The sequence below is a fragment of the Chiloscyllium plagiosum genome, chromosome 28, assembly GCF_004010195.1.
Source record: "Chiloscyllium plagiosum isolate BGI_BamShark_2017 chromosome 28, ASM401019v2, whole genome shotgun sequence".
NCBI classification, from domain to species: Eukaryota; Metazoa; Chordata; class Chondrichthyes; order Orectolobiformes; family Hemiscylliidae; genus Chiloscyllium; species Chiloscyllium plagiosum.
In genome coordinates, this window is record NC_057737.1 from 35,515,049 (window position 1) to 35,530,896 (window position 15,848).

The 15,848-nt window shown below is 40.0% G+C and overlaps 1 protein-coding gene across 12 annotated transcripts in view; it reads left to right on the forward strand.

The window, feature by feature from the left end:
* Nucleotides 1-14,530, forward strand: part of LOC122564112 (septin-4-like) — a 125,833-nt gene extending 111,303 nt beyond the window's left edge. For all 12 annotated transcript variants that reach the window (XM_043718685.1, XM_043718686.1, XM_043718690.1 and 9 more), the window contains 2 exons: nt 9,837-9,936; nt 11,207-14,530. In XM_043718685.1, coding sequence (XP_043574620.1) covers nt 9,837-9,936; nt 11,207-11,278 — 172 coding nt within the window. In that variant the 3' untranslated portion in view covers nt 11,279-14,530. The remainder of the gene's footprint in view (nt 1-9,836; nt 9,937-11,206) is intronic.
* Nucleotides 14,531-15,848: the final 1,318 nt, after the last annotated feature.

Consider the following 15,848-nt stretch of genomic DNA (forward strand, 5'->3'; position numbering starts at 1 on the left):
GGGGAGCAAAGAAATGGCAGAAGAATTGAATTGGTACTTCAGATCTGTGCTCACTGGGGAAGACACAAGCAATGTCCCTGAGGTAACAGTGGCTGAAGGACCTGAACTGAAGGGAATTTATATTTGCCAGGAATTGGTGTTGGACAGACTGTTAGGTCTGAAGGTTGATAAGTCCCCGGGGCCCGATGATGACCATTTAGGACAGAGATGAGGAGAAACCTCTTCACCCAGAGAGTGGTGGCTGTGTGGAATGCTCTGCCCCAGAGGGCAGTGGAGGCCCAGTCTCTGGATTCATTTAAGAAAGAGTTGGATAGAGCTCTAAAGGATAATGGAATCAAGGGTTATGGAGATTAGGCAAGAACAGGATACTGATTAATGCTGATCAGCCATGATCATATTGAATGGTGATGCAGGCTCGAAGGGCAGAATGGCCTACTCCTGCACCTATTGTCTATTGTCTATTGAAAGCTTCTCGGCATTATGCAAGTTATTATTGCCAGTGTTGCTGTCCCTGCAACTCTGCTGGTTATAATTCAGCCTCTTTAACCCCAGCTCACTGTTGGCAAGTGTGGGATCTCATTAAGCAATCAAATTGCAGACAAGGTGTTGATTGAAATATATAAGGAGATGGTCCAGGAATGGAATTGTCCTCCTGTTTCTGCATACTTCTCTCAAAATGAAGACCTTCTGCAAACTTTCCCAACCACCTTTCCCACCCCACCCCGACTCCCCCACTCCCACTCATGCCTCAGCCAAGTCTTTTTCAGGTGTCTCCCATATGATTCTTTGCGCATTTGGAAGTCTATCTCCACCACTACTCAGCTTTATCCTGATAACTACTGTAAAGAGAGGCAATGGCCTAATGGTATTATCACTGAACTGCTAAGCCAGAGAGACAAGTAATGTTCTGGGGACTTTGGTTTGAATCGTGCCTTGATTGATGATGGAATTTGAATTCAGTAAAAATCGGGAAATAAAAGTCTAAATGATGAAATGAAACCATTGTCAATTGTCGGAAAAACCCATCCGGTTTGCTTAATGTCCTTTAAGAAAGAAAATGCCATCCTTAGCTGGTCTGGCCTACATGTGACTCCAGACCCACAGCAATGTGATTGAGTCTTAACTGCCCTCTGGACAATTAGGGATGGGCAATAAATGCTGGCCTAGCCAGTGATGCTCATATTCTGTGAGTGAAATAAGAAAGAAAAAGCTCCAGCAGTAAGCAAGACACAATTAACACAAGGCTGCTTCATGTGATCTCACCCTGACATCACATCAAACTCTAACAGAGGTACCGGAGTGGCTGAAAGATTGCCCAAAGGAAGAAGCGACATACCTTCAATCGAGTGAAGTTAATACTTAGCAAAAAGGCAAACAGACTGTGTTTTTCTGAGGAATAGCACTGAAGTTCGAGTCAGATTCCTCCCTTGGTCAGTGATGAGATTAAATAGATCATTCACTGGGATCCTGCTGTGCAGAGTCAAACTAGGAGAAAGTGATGACTGCCGATGCTGGAGATCAGAGCTGAAAAATGTGTTGCTGGAAAAGCGCAGCAGGTCAGGCAGCGTCCAAGGAGCAGGAGAATCGACGTTTCGGGCATAAGCCCTTCTTCAGATTCCTGAAGAAGGGCTTGTGCCTGAAACATTAAGTCTCCTGCTCCCTGGATGCTGCCTGACCTGCTGCGCTTTTCCAGCAACACATTTTTCAGTGCGGAGTCCAACTGCCTTGTTTGGGCCACTAACAATTGTAAATATATTACAGAAAGAGTTCATTGGCTATAAAACACTTGGTAATGTCCTGAGGATGCATTACAAATTAAAGGCCTTTCTCTGCCAAATAATTAATTTGCCAATTAATTTTGCCAAATAATGAACTTGTCAGGTTTCTGAAGTCAAGCTTAATGTTATAGTACCCGTTTACCACACTGTTTGGTTAGATTTTGATTTTCAGTGCTGTGGCCATCACCCATCACTTTAAAGTGATCCCAAAAGCCAATAGGAAGGTCGTAATAGTGACTATATAAAGTACATCCTGAGTTTAACTGAGAAATGAAGGACATTTACAATCAAAACATTGTGACAATGTGACATGATGTAGGTCAAAACTGACTCAGGATATTGTGCAAATAATGTCAACATGTATACTCCACAATTTGTACAGATGTAAATTACATACTGAATCTGTCTAGTCACTAGTTTACATTGATCATGTATTTGCACTGGGCAGATGGGAATCAGTTCTAGGCACAGATTACACAGGCCATTCAGCCCTTCAACCTTCTGCCATTCAACAAGATCAGGGCAGATCTGATTGTGGTCTCAACTCCATTTTTTGTATTCTAACCCCTTGACTTATTGTCGAGCAAAAACCTATCTGTCTCTGCCTTGAATAAATTCAATGACTCTCCATTGCCTTCTGCAGAAGACAATTCCACATGCTAATGATACTCAGATAAAGCAACTCTCTTCCTTTCAGTCTTAAAAGGGAAAGCTCTTCTCCTTAAATAGTGTCCACCAGTTCTATCTTCCCCATAAACATCCTCCTGGCATCAGTCCTATTAAGTTACCGCAGAAACTTAAATATTTCTCAAAAAACTTATCTCATGTTTTTCCAAACTCCAGTAAGTATGGCCCAAACCTATTCAACCTTTCTCCACAATATAAGTCCCTGGTCCCAGGAATGAGTCAAATGAACCTTCTCCGAACTACTTGTAATGTGATTATATCCTTTTTCAAATAATAGGGACAAAACTGTACAGTGTTCTAGATTAGTCTCACCAAGGCCTTATACAGCCACAGTAAAACCTCCCTACTTCTATCTTCCATTCCCCTTGCAATAAATGCCAACATTCCATTTTGCTTCCTAATCCCTTGCTGAGTATACATATTGAGTACGTGTGATTCATGGACCAGAGTTCTGCAATCTCTCTCCACTTAAATATTAGACAGTTTTTTCTTCTTTCCCTGTCAATATGGACAAGTTTTTCTTTTCTTATATTATATTCTATCTGTTGAATTTTGTGCCCACTCATTAAACCAGACTGTACCCCTTTGCATCACCTCTCCCATTCACCTCTTGATGTTTAGTGTCTTTGAGATATTACATCTTTTACTATCCAACCATTTCTTTGTCTCCCATTATAAGTTCCTCAGATACACTTTAGAGGGCCAGCTCTAACTCTAGTTACTCTTTTTTTTTTCAGTTATACAAAGGCCTTTACAAGTATTTGAATATGTTTATACTACTAGCTAGCTTTTTCTCCTACTCCATGTCCTTCATATTTAACTTATAATTTTTCCTGGTCTTTAAAATCTGACTAACCTTCTAAGCTACAAATAACCTCGTAGATTTCTTTAGGTTTTTTGTTTTCAAATTATTACTAACCTTTGCTTCCATCTTCATCCACGAGTGCATCCTTCTCAAAGAGTGTTTCTTTCTCACGAGGTTAAATATTTTACTGAAAGTTATTAAAGTTTGCAGTACTTTGCTACTGACTTGCCTTTTGACTTGGTTTCTCTGTTCACTCTAGTTCATTCTGCCTTCATGTCCTTAGAATTACTTTTATTCAGGTTTAAAACACTCGTCTCCGACCCACATTTGTCCCCTTCAAACTGAATGTGAAATTCTATCATGTTGTGATTATTGTCACTGAGAAGCTCCTTTACTTGTTATTGATTGATTTCATTTCATTTGCTCATGACCTGGTCTAAAATAACCTGCTGCCTATCTCTGGAATAAATACACTCCACATACTCATTTTTAAGGCCATTTTCCACTCATGATTATGTGCTCCGTTTATATTACCTATACTTTATTGTACATTGCAACTACTGTTAGGGGGCTTATAAACAACTTGTAAAAGTGACTTCTAACTTTTCCAATTTCCTATTTCTGCCCAAAAAAATTCAATATCTCAATCTTTGTGCTGGGGCCATCTCTCAATCATCTAATAATGACATCCTTTAGTAACAATGCTACCCACTACCTTTTCCCAGTTTATCTTTTCACAATGTCTTGTATCCTTCAATTTCGAGTCTCTGTTTGGATTACCCTGTAACCATGTCTCTGTAATGGCTAGTAGGTAATACATTACTTATTTCTAAGTGTACTACCATACATCTACTTTGTTATAGGTACTGCTGCTTTTAGACAAGTCAAGTAAAGTTGTCATAGTCCCAAAGGACCATAGAGTCTCTTTAAAATGATAGACTAGTGTTAATTTAATCTGAGGGTCACCACACCTCACGTAAGGGAAGAGCTTGAGAAGTAGCAACCTTCATGGTAACCTCAGCCTGTGTGGGAATTGAGCCCGCTCTGTTGGCATTATGCTGCATCACAAACAACTGTCCAGCCAACTGAGCTAACCAACTAGTGAATTTACCTTTTTCATTCAGGCAAACTGCTTTGAATTCCCTCCTTTTATCACTTTTGAACTCTCCATCCCTTCCCAACACATTTTGGTTATCAATCTCAATGTAACCCTGCTCTATGACATGTTACTTCCCTTAGTTTTAACACATCTCTTCTCACATGACCCTTTCCTGCTACTCTTTAGTTTAAAGTCCTTTCTGCTGCCCCAGCTACATGGTTTGTCAGAACACTTGTCTCAGACTGCTCAGGTGAAATTCTCACCAACAGTCTCGCTTCCAGTTTCCCCAAAACTGATCTCCGTGTCCCATGAATTGAAAATGTATAACCAACAGGTTTCTGGCCCATGCAATGAGATCAATACTTACACTGCAGAGTTTCTGGTAAAATATGATAACCGTGCACAGTTTGCTAGATTCTAATTCTAGCACACGCACAGGATAATGAAGAACAGGAGTAATTAACTCCAAACCTCACTTCATTCAATCCGATGGGTTTGTGGGAAAATCACAGTACAGTCAGAAACCTAGCCACAGCAGTTAAGGTGTGTGAAACAGTCAAAGTTCCAGTTTTGTCCATCTCCTAGTCAATTGCTCGTGAATTGCAAGGTTAGGCAAGTGTGCATAGGAAGGAAAACTTTTCCCATATTATTGGAAAATTGGAGCAGAAATACGAGCAAAAGACTAGGTACAAAGAATACAGTATAATCTTCACTATAAGTTGAACCTGAACAAAGTCGCAGACTCTCATGAGTGATGCTGTGTACAGACCACAAGACAATAGGAATTCAGAAGAATGTCCAAAACAAATGTGGAAATACCAGTGCAATAGGACTGAAAAATGAAACCAGAAGATTTCATTAAGACATGGTAGAAAATGGATTGATTTAGGCTTGGTTCAATAGGCAAGAGCCTGCAGCCTCTCCTGTTGCTTAGTGTTTTCCAGTTATATTATGAACTTAAAATGGAGCTGGATAAAAGGGTGGAATGACTAAATGAATCATGGGTGCAATTTTCTGTCAAAGGACTTTATTATTTCATAGCAGTGGGAAGAAAACACCTCAAGATCCAGAAGCCTCTTCACAGAATAAAGGGAAACGTCCGCTTTTTATATTTTTAGCCTGCCTATGGTTGTTACAAACCAATCTCATTAGCAATTGATTTCGTACATATCCCATCAGGTTAATCATGTGATTGTGTGATCAGTTGATGGATATTTCTGAGACTCCCATGATCACATGATGTTTACCAGATCCCTTTATCACTTATCCTTGGGCCTTCACAATATGTCTTATTCAGCCACATTCCAGGCTTTAGTTCCTGCATCAGTTGTTACTATGCCAACAGCAAGGGGACTCCAATCTGAATACCTATTGGAATGCATTTAAAACCCTTAATGCCTGAATACTTAAAATGCAATTTTTTAACTAAATACAACCTGTGGCTCAGATCCTACTTTCCTATACCATGATGAATCTCAGATTTTGGACCACCCTGGGATGGAAGCTTCTATCAGCCTTTCTCAATAATGTTCCCCATCAAACCATCTCTGAACAAGCAGCTGCACTTGCTACTGCTTTAAAAAAGTCCATTGTCTGCATTTCACAAGATCCTTTGTGTATTATTTTAATCTCAACACCTTGGATATGCACCTTCTATAAATGTGTAAATTGTTCTAGCTTGCAGTTTAACTTGAAATATCAAATTAGGCAAAATGCTGTTTTAGCTAAAACAATCTTCCCCAGCCATTTTATATCAGCTGAGATTCACTTTTAGCCATTTAATGCTGCTTCAGCCATGGACAACCCTAACACCAGATACGGGGGAAATGAAAATGTGGAACATAAAAAAGGTAGAATAACAGACACACACAGTTTAAATGTTTGTTAATATTTTGCATCAGGGCACTTTGAGTATGAATATAAAGAAAAGTTTTTAAAATTGGAATGCACAACAGCAAAATAAGTGTCAAAAGACATTCGGAATCATTCTTGTGAAAGATCTGATCAACTCCAAGACTGAAAGTGGAGATGGTTGTGTGAACAAAAGAATACTGTGCCATCTAGTGGCCTCAGTTATAGCCACACAATAGCTCACTGAGCCGGCGGGAATTTCCCGTTTCAAGTTGATAACCTGCCTGCTGGAGACCATTTGCCCCCAGCCACTGCTACTAACCCAGTTTTCTGTGATCACACATGTAGCAACATTGTTAAAGAATCTTTGGATGGGCAATACAGATTTACTGCAGCTAAATTGTCAATGGGAGAATATGTTAACAATTTATTCAATTTGAAAGGCCTTTTATTTGTAAAATTAATCACTGGTCAATTGAATAAATGTCCCAAACACTAATATCTGAATATTGCACGGTGAAAATTGGAAAGCCTGGGAATGAGGCGTGGAATTCAAGAATCAGGACATGCTTGCCATTTTTAAAGTGTTCCTGTGTCATCCTGGCTTGCTGAAAATCCAGGCCAATATTCTGAAACAAATTAATTGTCATTTATTAGAATATGGGTTAATAAGTGACAACAAATTGTTTTTGTGACAGACAAACCATGTCTAACTAACATTTCATGGTGGAAAGCTGGGGCCAGTTGATTTTGATTAGATTAGATTAGATTCCCTACAGCGTGGAAACTGGCCCTTTGGCCCAACCAGTCCACACCAACCCTCCGAAGAGTAACCCACCCAGACTCACTTCCCTTTGACTAATGCTGAAAATGTGTTGCTGGAAAAGCGCAGCAGGTCAGGCAGCATCCAGGGAACAGGAGAATCGACGTTTCGGACATAAGCCCTTCTTCGGGCTTATGCCCGAAACGTCGATTCTCCTGTTCCCTGGATGCTGCCTGACCTGCTGCGCTTTTCCAGCAACACATTTTCAGCTCTGATCTCCAGCATCTGCAGACCTCACTTTCTCCTTTGACTAATGCGTCTAACAGTATGGGCAATTTAGCATAGCCAATTCACCTGGCCTGCAAATCTTTGGACTGTGGGCGGTAACCCGCACAGACACGGGGAGAATGTGCAAACTCCACACAGAGAGTCACCCGAGGCTGGAATCAAACCTGGGACCCTGGTGCTGTGAGGCAGCAGTGCTAACCACTGAACTACCGTGCCGTTTTAGCTGAGATAAGGACATTAATTGATTAAAGCTCACCAGCATGAATTTGTTTAAGGTCATTTGTTGAGTTTTATAAAGAGGTGACAAGGAGGGTTGATGGGGATAACACATTGATGTAGTCTTGATGGATTTCAGCAACAATTGTGAGATGGTACATGGCAGACTGGTTAGAAAGCTGATTGCTTTGGAGCTCCAAAGTTCATGTGGCAAGTTGGATGCAGAATTGGCTCAGTGGTCAATGCAGTTTTGTGACTTTAATGCTGTTCACAATGGAGATCCACATGGGCTGAGTACTAGGCCCATTGATTTTTGTCCTTTGAACCATGATTTAGAATTAAAAATGAGCATAATTAAGGTGTTACCAGATGATCCAAAAATTGACTGTTATTTATAATGTAGAAGAAATCTATAGGTTGCAGGAAGACATCAATGGACTAATCAGAAAGCAGACTTATGGTAAATAAAAGTCAATCCAGGGATGTGTGATGTAATATACCTGAGGATGAAAATCAAGGCAAGCAAATAGTCAATAAGTAGTAGAATTCTGCACAGTATGAAAAAGTAGAGGCACATTGGAGTACATATCCATGTATTCCTGAAATTAATTTTTTTTCCCTGCAGATGCTGCCAGACCTGCTGAGTTTTTCCTGCAATTTCTGTCTTTGTTTCTGATTTCTAGCACCCGGAGTTCTTCTGTTTTTTTTGCAGATAAGATCCATTGACTTGATAGCATTCCTACCATCAAAGACCTTGATTGAAAAGGAGTTTGTGGTGTAAAAACTGTGAGCCTCCCTGAACACTGTAGGTGCTTAAAAAGACTTTGGGATGTTAAGTGGGATTATACAGATCATGCTTCAGCATTTTGTTACAAATTACATGAAAGATTGACCATTTTTGCTTGCCTGCCCAAAACAATATGAATCCATTCCCAGCCCCTACACCTCCCTCCCATTCCTCTCGGCCACCTATCAGATTCATTCCTCCTATTGACTAACCAAGTTGTACCCTCTACCTATCTTCACTTATCCCCACCTCACCACCCTGCCTGCATCACCTCCTTTATTTGCAGCTCTTCCTACACCCACCCCTGGTCCTGACGAAGGGTTACGCCAGCAATGTTGACCTCTCCACCTCCTGATGTTGCCTGGCTTGCTTGCTGTGTTCTTCCAGCCTCCTGCTTGTCTACCTTGGATTCCAGCATCTGCAGTTTTTTTTGTCTCAAACACGGTGGCTCAGTGGTTAGCACTGCTGCCTCACAGTATGAGAGACCTGGGTTTGGTTCCACCCTCAAGTGACTGTCTGTACGGAGTTTGTGCATTCTCCCATCTCTGTATGGGTTTCTTCCAGGTGCTCCCACAGTCCAAACAAATGCAGGCTAGGTAGATTTGGCTTTGGGAAATGCAGGTTTGTAGAGATACAGAAGGAGGTGGATTTGGCTGGGATGCTCTTTAGAGGGTGGGTATGGACTTTATGGGCCGAATAGGCTGCTGTGGGGATTCTGTGATTTTATCTTCAATTCCTATCCAGCAAGGATTTGAAAGTTGTGACAGAACCTCAACAGGTTAAATGTTTAATTTCATCAATAATGATCAATGCATCACTCTATTCAAAATGGGTGACTTTTCTGATTTTAAATGCAGTAAAGCTTTTAACTAGCACTTCATTATTAACCTCTCCAGTATCTCTGCTGCCTGTTTCTTTACCAGCACATTGGCAGCAACCAATTCTCACATCAGAACATAATACTCAATTAGGACTTCAGCCTAAAGTGACTACACTATTATGTGTTAGTTATCGTGTGTTACTTATGTCTTTAAAAAATATATTTGGATTTCCCTTTACGTTAGCTGCTAATCTATTCTCAAGCAAACAATCTCTATCTTTCTTATCCTTTTTTATAGACTCCTCAGTATTTTCTGCGTTCAGCTTGACTCTCGACGATTATTAACCTTACATTATCATTCTTTTTACATTTCATTTTCATCTCAGTCATTTCTTGTCCTAAAACTGCTCGATTTGAATGACCATTCTCTCGTCCTTTTGGAAATATGTCTGTCATGTACCTAACCACCACCTTTTTGAAGAACTCTTATTTTTCAGTTGCTTTGCCAACCAATTCTTTGATTCCTTTTAAATATCGTGAATAGAGAACATTATTTCAAGGTACACCTGGCAAGTGTTTGTTCTAGGATCTTCATAATGATGTTGATGCGCCTTCAAAGCATGTCACTAATTATCCGACTGTCCGCAGTGATTTTCACACGAAGGCCGTTCCTGTAATATGTCATGTACGCAATGCATATCAAATGGAAAGTGTACGTAAATATCCCTACAATTACTTTCAGCAAACTGACAAGGGAGAGTGGCACAGATTTTCCGATTCCCCTTATATCGGGATTGACAGATAACGAGACAGAGAAAATAATTCGGGAGAAGGATGAAGAGGTAAGAAATATGCAATTTGAATTAACCTTTTTTTGTGTTGGGTCCCTGTAGGACTGAGGACAATTAAATTTATAATTTAGTGCGTTGAAGATTACAGGGACTAAATCATTGTTAATGAGGTAAATGCGCAAATTAACTTTATACTAACTCATCACAGTTCTCTGGTGTAAGTATGCATCTCCTACTATGACAGTAAGATATTTAATGAGCAAAGACAGAATTGCAGTCACAATTAGAGCAGTGCTTTATTGTGTTTGACGAACACTGCTGTGATTACAAGTTATTTTTCTGGGCCAGGATCAATTAGGAGGGCAATGTAGATTTCCAAGGCTATTGCTACCTCTCACTGAGAGACTAATGAAACAAAAACCAGCATGATCTAAGGGTTCATTCGTAAGAGGACCTTGTCACTACTGATATCATCCACTCATTGCAGTTCAAGATTCCTACATATAAACAGTAAGCCCTGTGGTATTACAGACGACTTTTATGTTGTCATCCTACTTTGCTGCAAATCTGTGGACCTCTATCACAATGCCAATCGTTTGGAGGTATGTGCCCTAGCAGGGTCCAATCCAAGGCAACATAGAAGGTCTCCATATCAGAGAACTGGAGGAATTGGCAACAATCAATCAAACTGGTCAGCAGAGGTTAATACTTCATCTTCTGTACAGTTTCACTTAAGACTTGAATCTGATGATGGTTAACCTATCAATTAGCATATTCACTTCCTTGCATATTCTATTTAAATATGAATACAACAAATGCATTGTAAAGTCATTTCTTAAACTGAAGTGTTTTAATTACCGCTGAATGAATCCAGTTAGGAGAGGACAGTTGGTTCAAGAGACTTGGAAGGAGGAGGAGTGGGCAGCTCACCAGAAAATTTATTTGTTGTGATTTTCATTAATCTTGACCTGCCTCATCCTTTCTAACCTTTCTTCGATCACCATTGCAGAGGGAGGAAAGGTACTATATAAATCTCTTAATAGTGAAATGTTACAGCTGGTCATAGAGTTAACAAGTAGGAGGAAATCAGCCAAGAGTCCGAGCATTATGTGACACCTGTAGAAAATGCACATAGGGCATCGTGGCCAGCTCTGACCTTATCCTCAACCCTGATGTCCCCCTGTGTTCCATTTGGGTGTAGCTGCAGAGAGTTATTGGCAAGCTGCAAAGGACCCAGTAGCAACCCGCAAAGGATGTGGGGAATGATTAAGAAGACACTTATAGCTCTGTGCGAAATCATTTTCATTCTTTTGTTTTCCAGTTGCGGCGGATGCAAGAAATGTTGCAGAAGATTAAGCAACAAATGCATGGCCAGAATCCTGAAGGATTGTAGCACGTGGTGTTTGCCAGTTTCTTCAGGGATTTAAGATGTTCACAGTCTTTTGCCCTGCCAAGAGGCATGGAGACAGGTCCTAGGCCCAAGGCTTTGTGGCTTGGAGCTCAGCCCATCCAAATCACTAACTTCAGAATCCAACAATCACACCTTTCACTGGAAATAAATGCATCCATTTTATTAATCCCACTAATTAAAGCACTTAAAATAGGAAGGCAAACCTATAATTTATAACTGCAATAAATATTAGGTGTTGTCCATAATTTGGAATGATTTTAGACATGATTTATGAATCCCATAATGCTTTGCTGAGAATAGATGGAATTTTTTTTATCTCCAGGTAAATAGCAGTTGTCTATCTATCCTGCTGGATTAAGAGTTTGTATTCTTATTACATTGCTGGGGATTCCCAGTTGTGCGAACACTAATTGCCACTAGCCAAGATATTTATGTCAACATTGGCCCAAGCATTTTGGCAACACAAGCTTTCTGCCCTCTGTTTTTAAGTTTGTGTAGTCCAGAGGAGCATTGCTTCTTTAAAGTTCAAGCTCTCACCTTCACATCTTTTTACAGGGTTTGTGGATTTCAACATCAATGAAAGATCTGAAACACCAAGAAAACTGCAGGCCAAATGAGTGTGGAACTGGCCTGGACGTGGAAATGGGAAAGGCATGGGGAATGGAAAGAAACACTGGAAAATTAGGGAAAACAGGCCAGCAATAGGAAAAACACTGGAAATCAGAAAACTGACTCTAAATGGCTTTGCAACAGTCCCAAGTTTTCAGAGTGAGATCAAGAGGGACTTAAAGCTTCTATTGAAAAGATAGCCAGCCTTCCAAATAAATTATACTGTAATGGTCAATTATTAATTGCTACCTTGATGGGTTTTCAAAAGCCAACACAAACTCCTTCATTAAAATAGGCATGGATGTTCTAGGGTGGAACCAGGTCCTTCAAAAAGACAAACTCCTGCCATTTCAGTCAAAAACACTGCTTATTAAGACAAATAAGCCACAAAATAAATCAGGAGGCAAGGCTGACTGATGGCTCAGTGGATGAGTGCCATCACCTGGTGTGAATCTGAACCCTACAGCCCATGGAAGAGATTTAATCCTTGATCTCCACTAGGTTTACTGATCCCAGTCAGGGCAGGGTGAAGGACTCCGCAATTGTCCTTAATATCATAGATCTAGGGCAAAGTAAGCCAACATTTTCCTATTATATGTTTTTTAGCCTCTCTTGCCAGATGCAGGGTGCTAGTAAGTGATGTTTCAGGGTCAGCTGCATTGCTGCATCCCTCAATTAGATGCCCTGCCAGTCCCTATCAAGATGGGTTTGGTTTTGGAAAACAACCAATGCCTATGTATTTAGACCATCAGGGGAATGAGGATAGGAAGCTAATGATGAAGACATAAAATCTCCCAAATCAAATCTGCAGTTTCAGAGGAAATGATTGTTTGGGACAGACAGTTTCCTGGCCAAGCACTAACCAAGTTTTAGCTTCATGGGTAGTGCATTAGATAGTGCATTCACCAATCTAATGAAACTCATCCTCTCCAGTAACAACTTGAATAAATATTGCTGTAAAAGAAGTTGCACTGTTCACATTTATTCCTTGTTGGACATGACTAATGAACTGCTCTCAGCTACTTACACTTAATCATCGACTTGTGTTGAGATGAATCATACTTAAGTCTCGCTTACACTTGTATAAGAGGAAGCTGTACAGTGATAATATGCTTCTTAGTGAAAGCCTCTTCTATAACATTGAAGATCAGGAGTCAGATCCATGATTTTTTTGTGGAAATCAAACATTTAATTGACAATCTTTTGCAACAGCTTAAACAATACAATCATCACAACCTTAACACTGCAGAGTGTAACTCAGAACTGAGGGTGCTCAAGCCTTCATTCTCAGAGACCAGGAGCACTCTTTTTTTGCCAATAAGTTAGTGGCTCATTTGTCACCTTACCGGTAGATCAGTGGAACTTTTACTTATGGCAGTTAGTTACTTAACTACAATCATCTAACTTTGAGATGATTATTTCCACTTTGCAATCACTTTATCAGGCAGGCTGCGTTCATTCGTGTGACGCATAGATGAAAGATCGGTCTGCTGTTGAAGTAAACTGACTGGACAGTACTGTACAGTGTGGATTAAGCTTTCAGTCTTGAAATATAATCATTAGCATTTCCAAATCATGAGTGCATCTAAGCCTGTTGTATCTTCAGATTATTAACTGAAGGTGGTGCATACACCATCCTCCTTCACAGTTTTGTGCGATTTATTTTGTACGTTCTGCCTTTATATCTTAATGCAAGGATTCATGGGTCACAACGTCCAAGGGTTCAAGATTGTAAGCTTAATGTTGTCCAGCCAGCTTTCATCATCTCTAGAGAGATGTTTCATCTACCCACAGAGGCGAAGTCACCATTCTTAGCTCAGTAAATACATCATCTAGTGCAAGTCATGTTTGGAAAGTACAAGGAATATAGATGCTAAAACTTCTGTTAGAATAGTGGTTTACAATACAATATAATTACTGATGCTGAAAAATGTTGGGTCTATCTTATTGAACTCTATCTGAAAAACTGACAACCCTACCTTGGACATCTCTTTTTCCAACTCTACTGCAATATGCAGCGGTTCCTAGACTAATTCCATCAGAAGTCTGTTCTAGTTGTTGATCACTGTTTGTACAAACATCAATTTCTCATCCTCATCCTGATTTTGCTTTTTAGTAGTTTGAACCTGACCCTTGTCCTGCATTTTAGATTTAATTTAAAGGAATAGTCTAGAAATATAGGAATAAGCCATTCAGTCAATTGAGCTTACCCCACCATTCAATAAAATCATGGCTGATCAATCACTTCAATGCCTTTTTCCCCCCACACTATCTCCATAAGTCTTCATGCCATTGGTAATCAGAAATCTATCAATCTCGATCTTAAACATACTCAAAGTTTGGTAGAGAATTCCAAAGGTTCATGACCCTTTAATGAAAACCATTTGAAAACATTGGCATTCTCCTTATTTTTAAATTGTGCCTTTGGTTTCAGACTCCTCAGCTACAGAATGCATCTTACCTGCATCTATCCTGCCCATCCCTTCAAGTATTTTGTAAATTTAAATTAGATCATCTCATATTTCAAACGTCTGGAGAGTACAAGTGCAGTTTGTACAATCTCTCTTCATAGGATAGTCCTGCTATCCCATGATGTGGAGGTGCCAGTGCTGGACTGGGGTGAAAAAAGTTAAAAGTCACACAACACCAGGTTATAATTCAACAGCTTTATTTGGAAGTATTGGCTTTCAGAGCGCTACTCCTTCATCAGGTAGTTGTGGAGCAGGATCATAAGACACAGAATTTATAGCAAAAGATCTCAGTGTCATGTATATGAAATGATATATTGAATAAACTTAGATTGCTGTTAAGTCTTTCATTTTTTAGGATGGGTTGCAACTCTCCGTTCATTCACTACTTCCCAGTCACATTCTTGAGATAACTTAAGGTTTTATAAAAAAAGGTGACATCTCAACTCAGACCATGTTTTAAGGGTGTGAGGTTAGAGTCTGTCTGTATCCCAGTTTGAGTCAACCTGTGTCCTATGATCCTGCTCCACAGCTACCTGATGAAGGAGCAGAGCACCGAAATAAACCTGTTTGACTATAACCTGGTGTTGTGTGATTTTTAATTGCTATCCCTGGAAGAGGTCTGTTGAATGTTCATTGTACTCCCTCTGTGATAATATCTTTCCTGAAATAAAGCTGCACACAGTACTTCATGCACAGTCTAAACAAGTTCCTATGCAATTTAAGCAACGTGTCATTACTCCTGTATTCAAATCGCTTGTTATAAAGATTAAATTTCAAACAGTCTTCCTATGTTAAATCTATCAATTATGGTCAACTATTGGGTTTATATTCTTTTTCCTTTTTGCAGCATCCTTATTTATAAATTAGTTAGCTTGTATATTGTAAAAAATCTTTAAAATATTATGAACATCATTTAATCAGCTGCAACAGTATTAAGAAATTTATCTTCTTCCAAACTTTATAAGAAAGCAAATATTGCAACTCTCCTTATTCATGGAATCTGGTTATAATGGCAGGAGGCAAACAGCCAGGTAATTCAGGGTTCAGAATAGAATAGAATCCTTACACTATAGAAACAGGCCATTCAGCCCATCGAGTCCACACTGACCCTCCAAAGAGCATCTCGCCTAAACCCATACCCTTACCCTATCCCTGTAACCCGGCACTTCTCATGGCTAACTCACCTACAGGGCAAATTAGCATGGTCAATCCACCTAACCTGCATATCTTTGGACTGTGGGAGGAAACCCACGCAGACAGTGGGAGAATGTGCAAACTCCATACAAACATTGCTTGAGGCTGAAATTGAACTCGGATCTTTGGCGCTGTGAGGCAACAGTGCTTGTGTATCTTCTGATTGCTTTTGGAAGTAGGGATTGTGGCCGCACTGATGTTCAGGAGTACATGGTATCATAGAATCTTTGCAGGGTGAAAGCAGGCCAGTTGGCCCATTGAGTCCACACCAACCGACT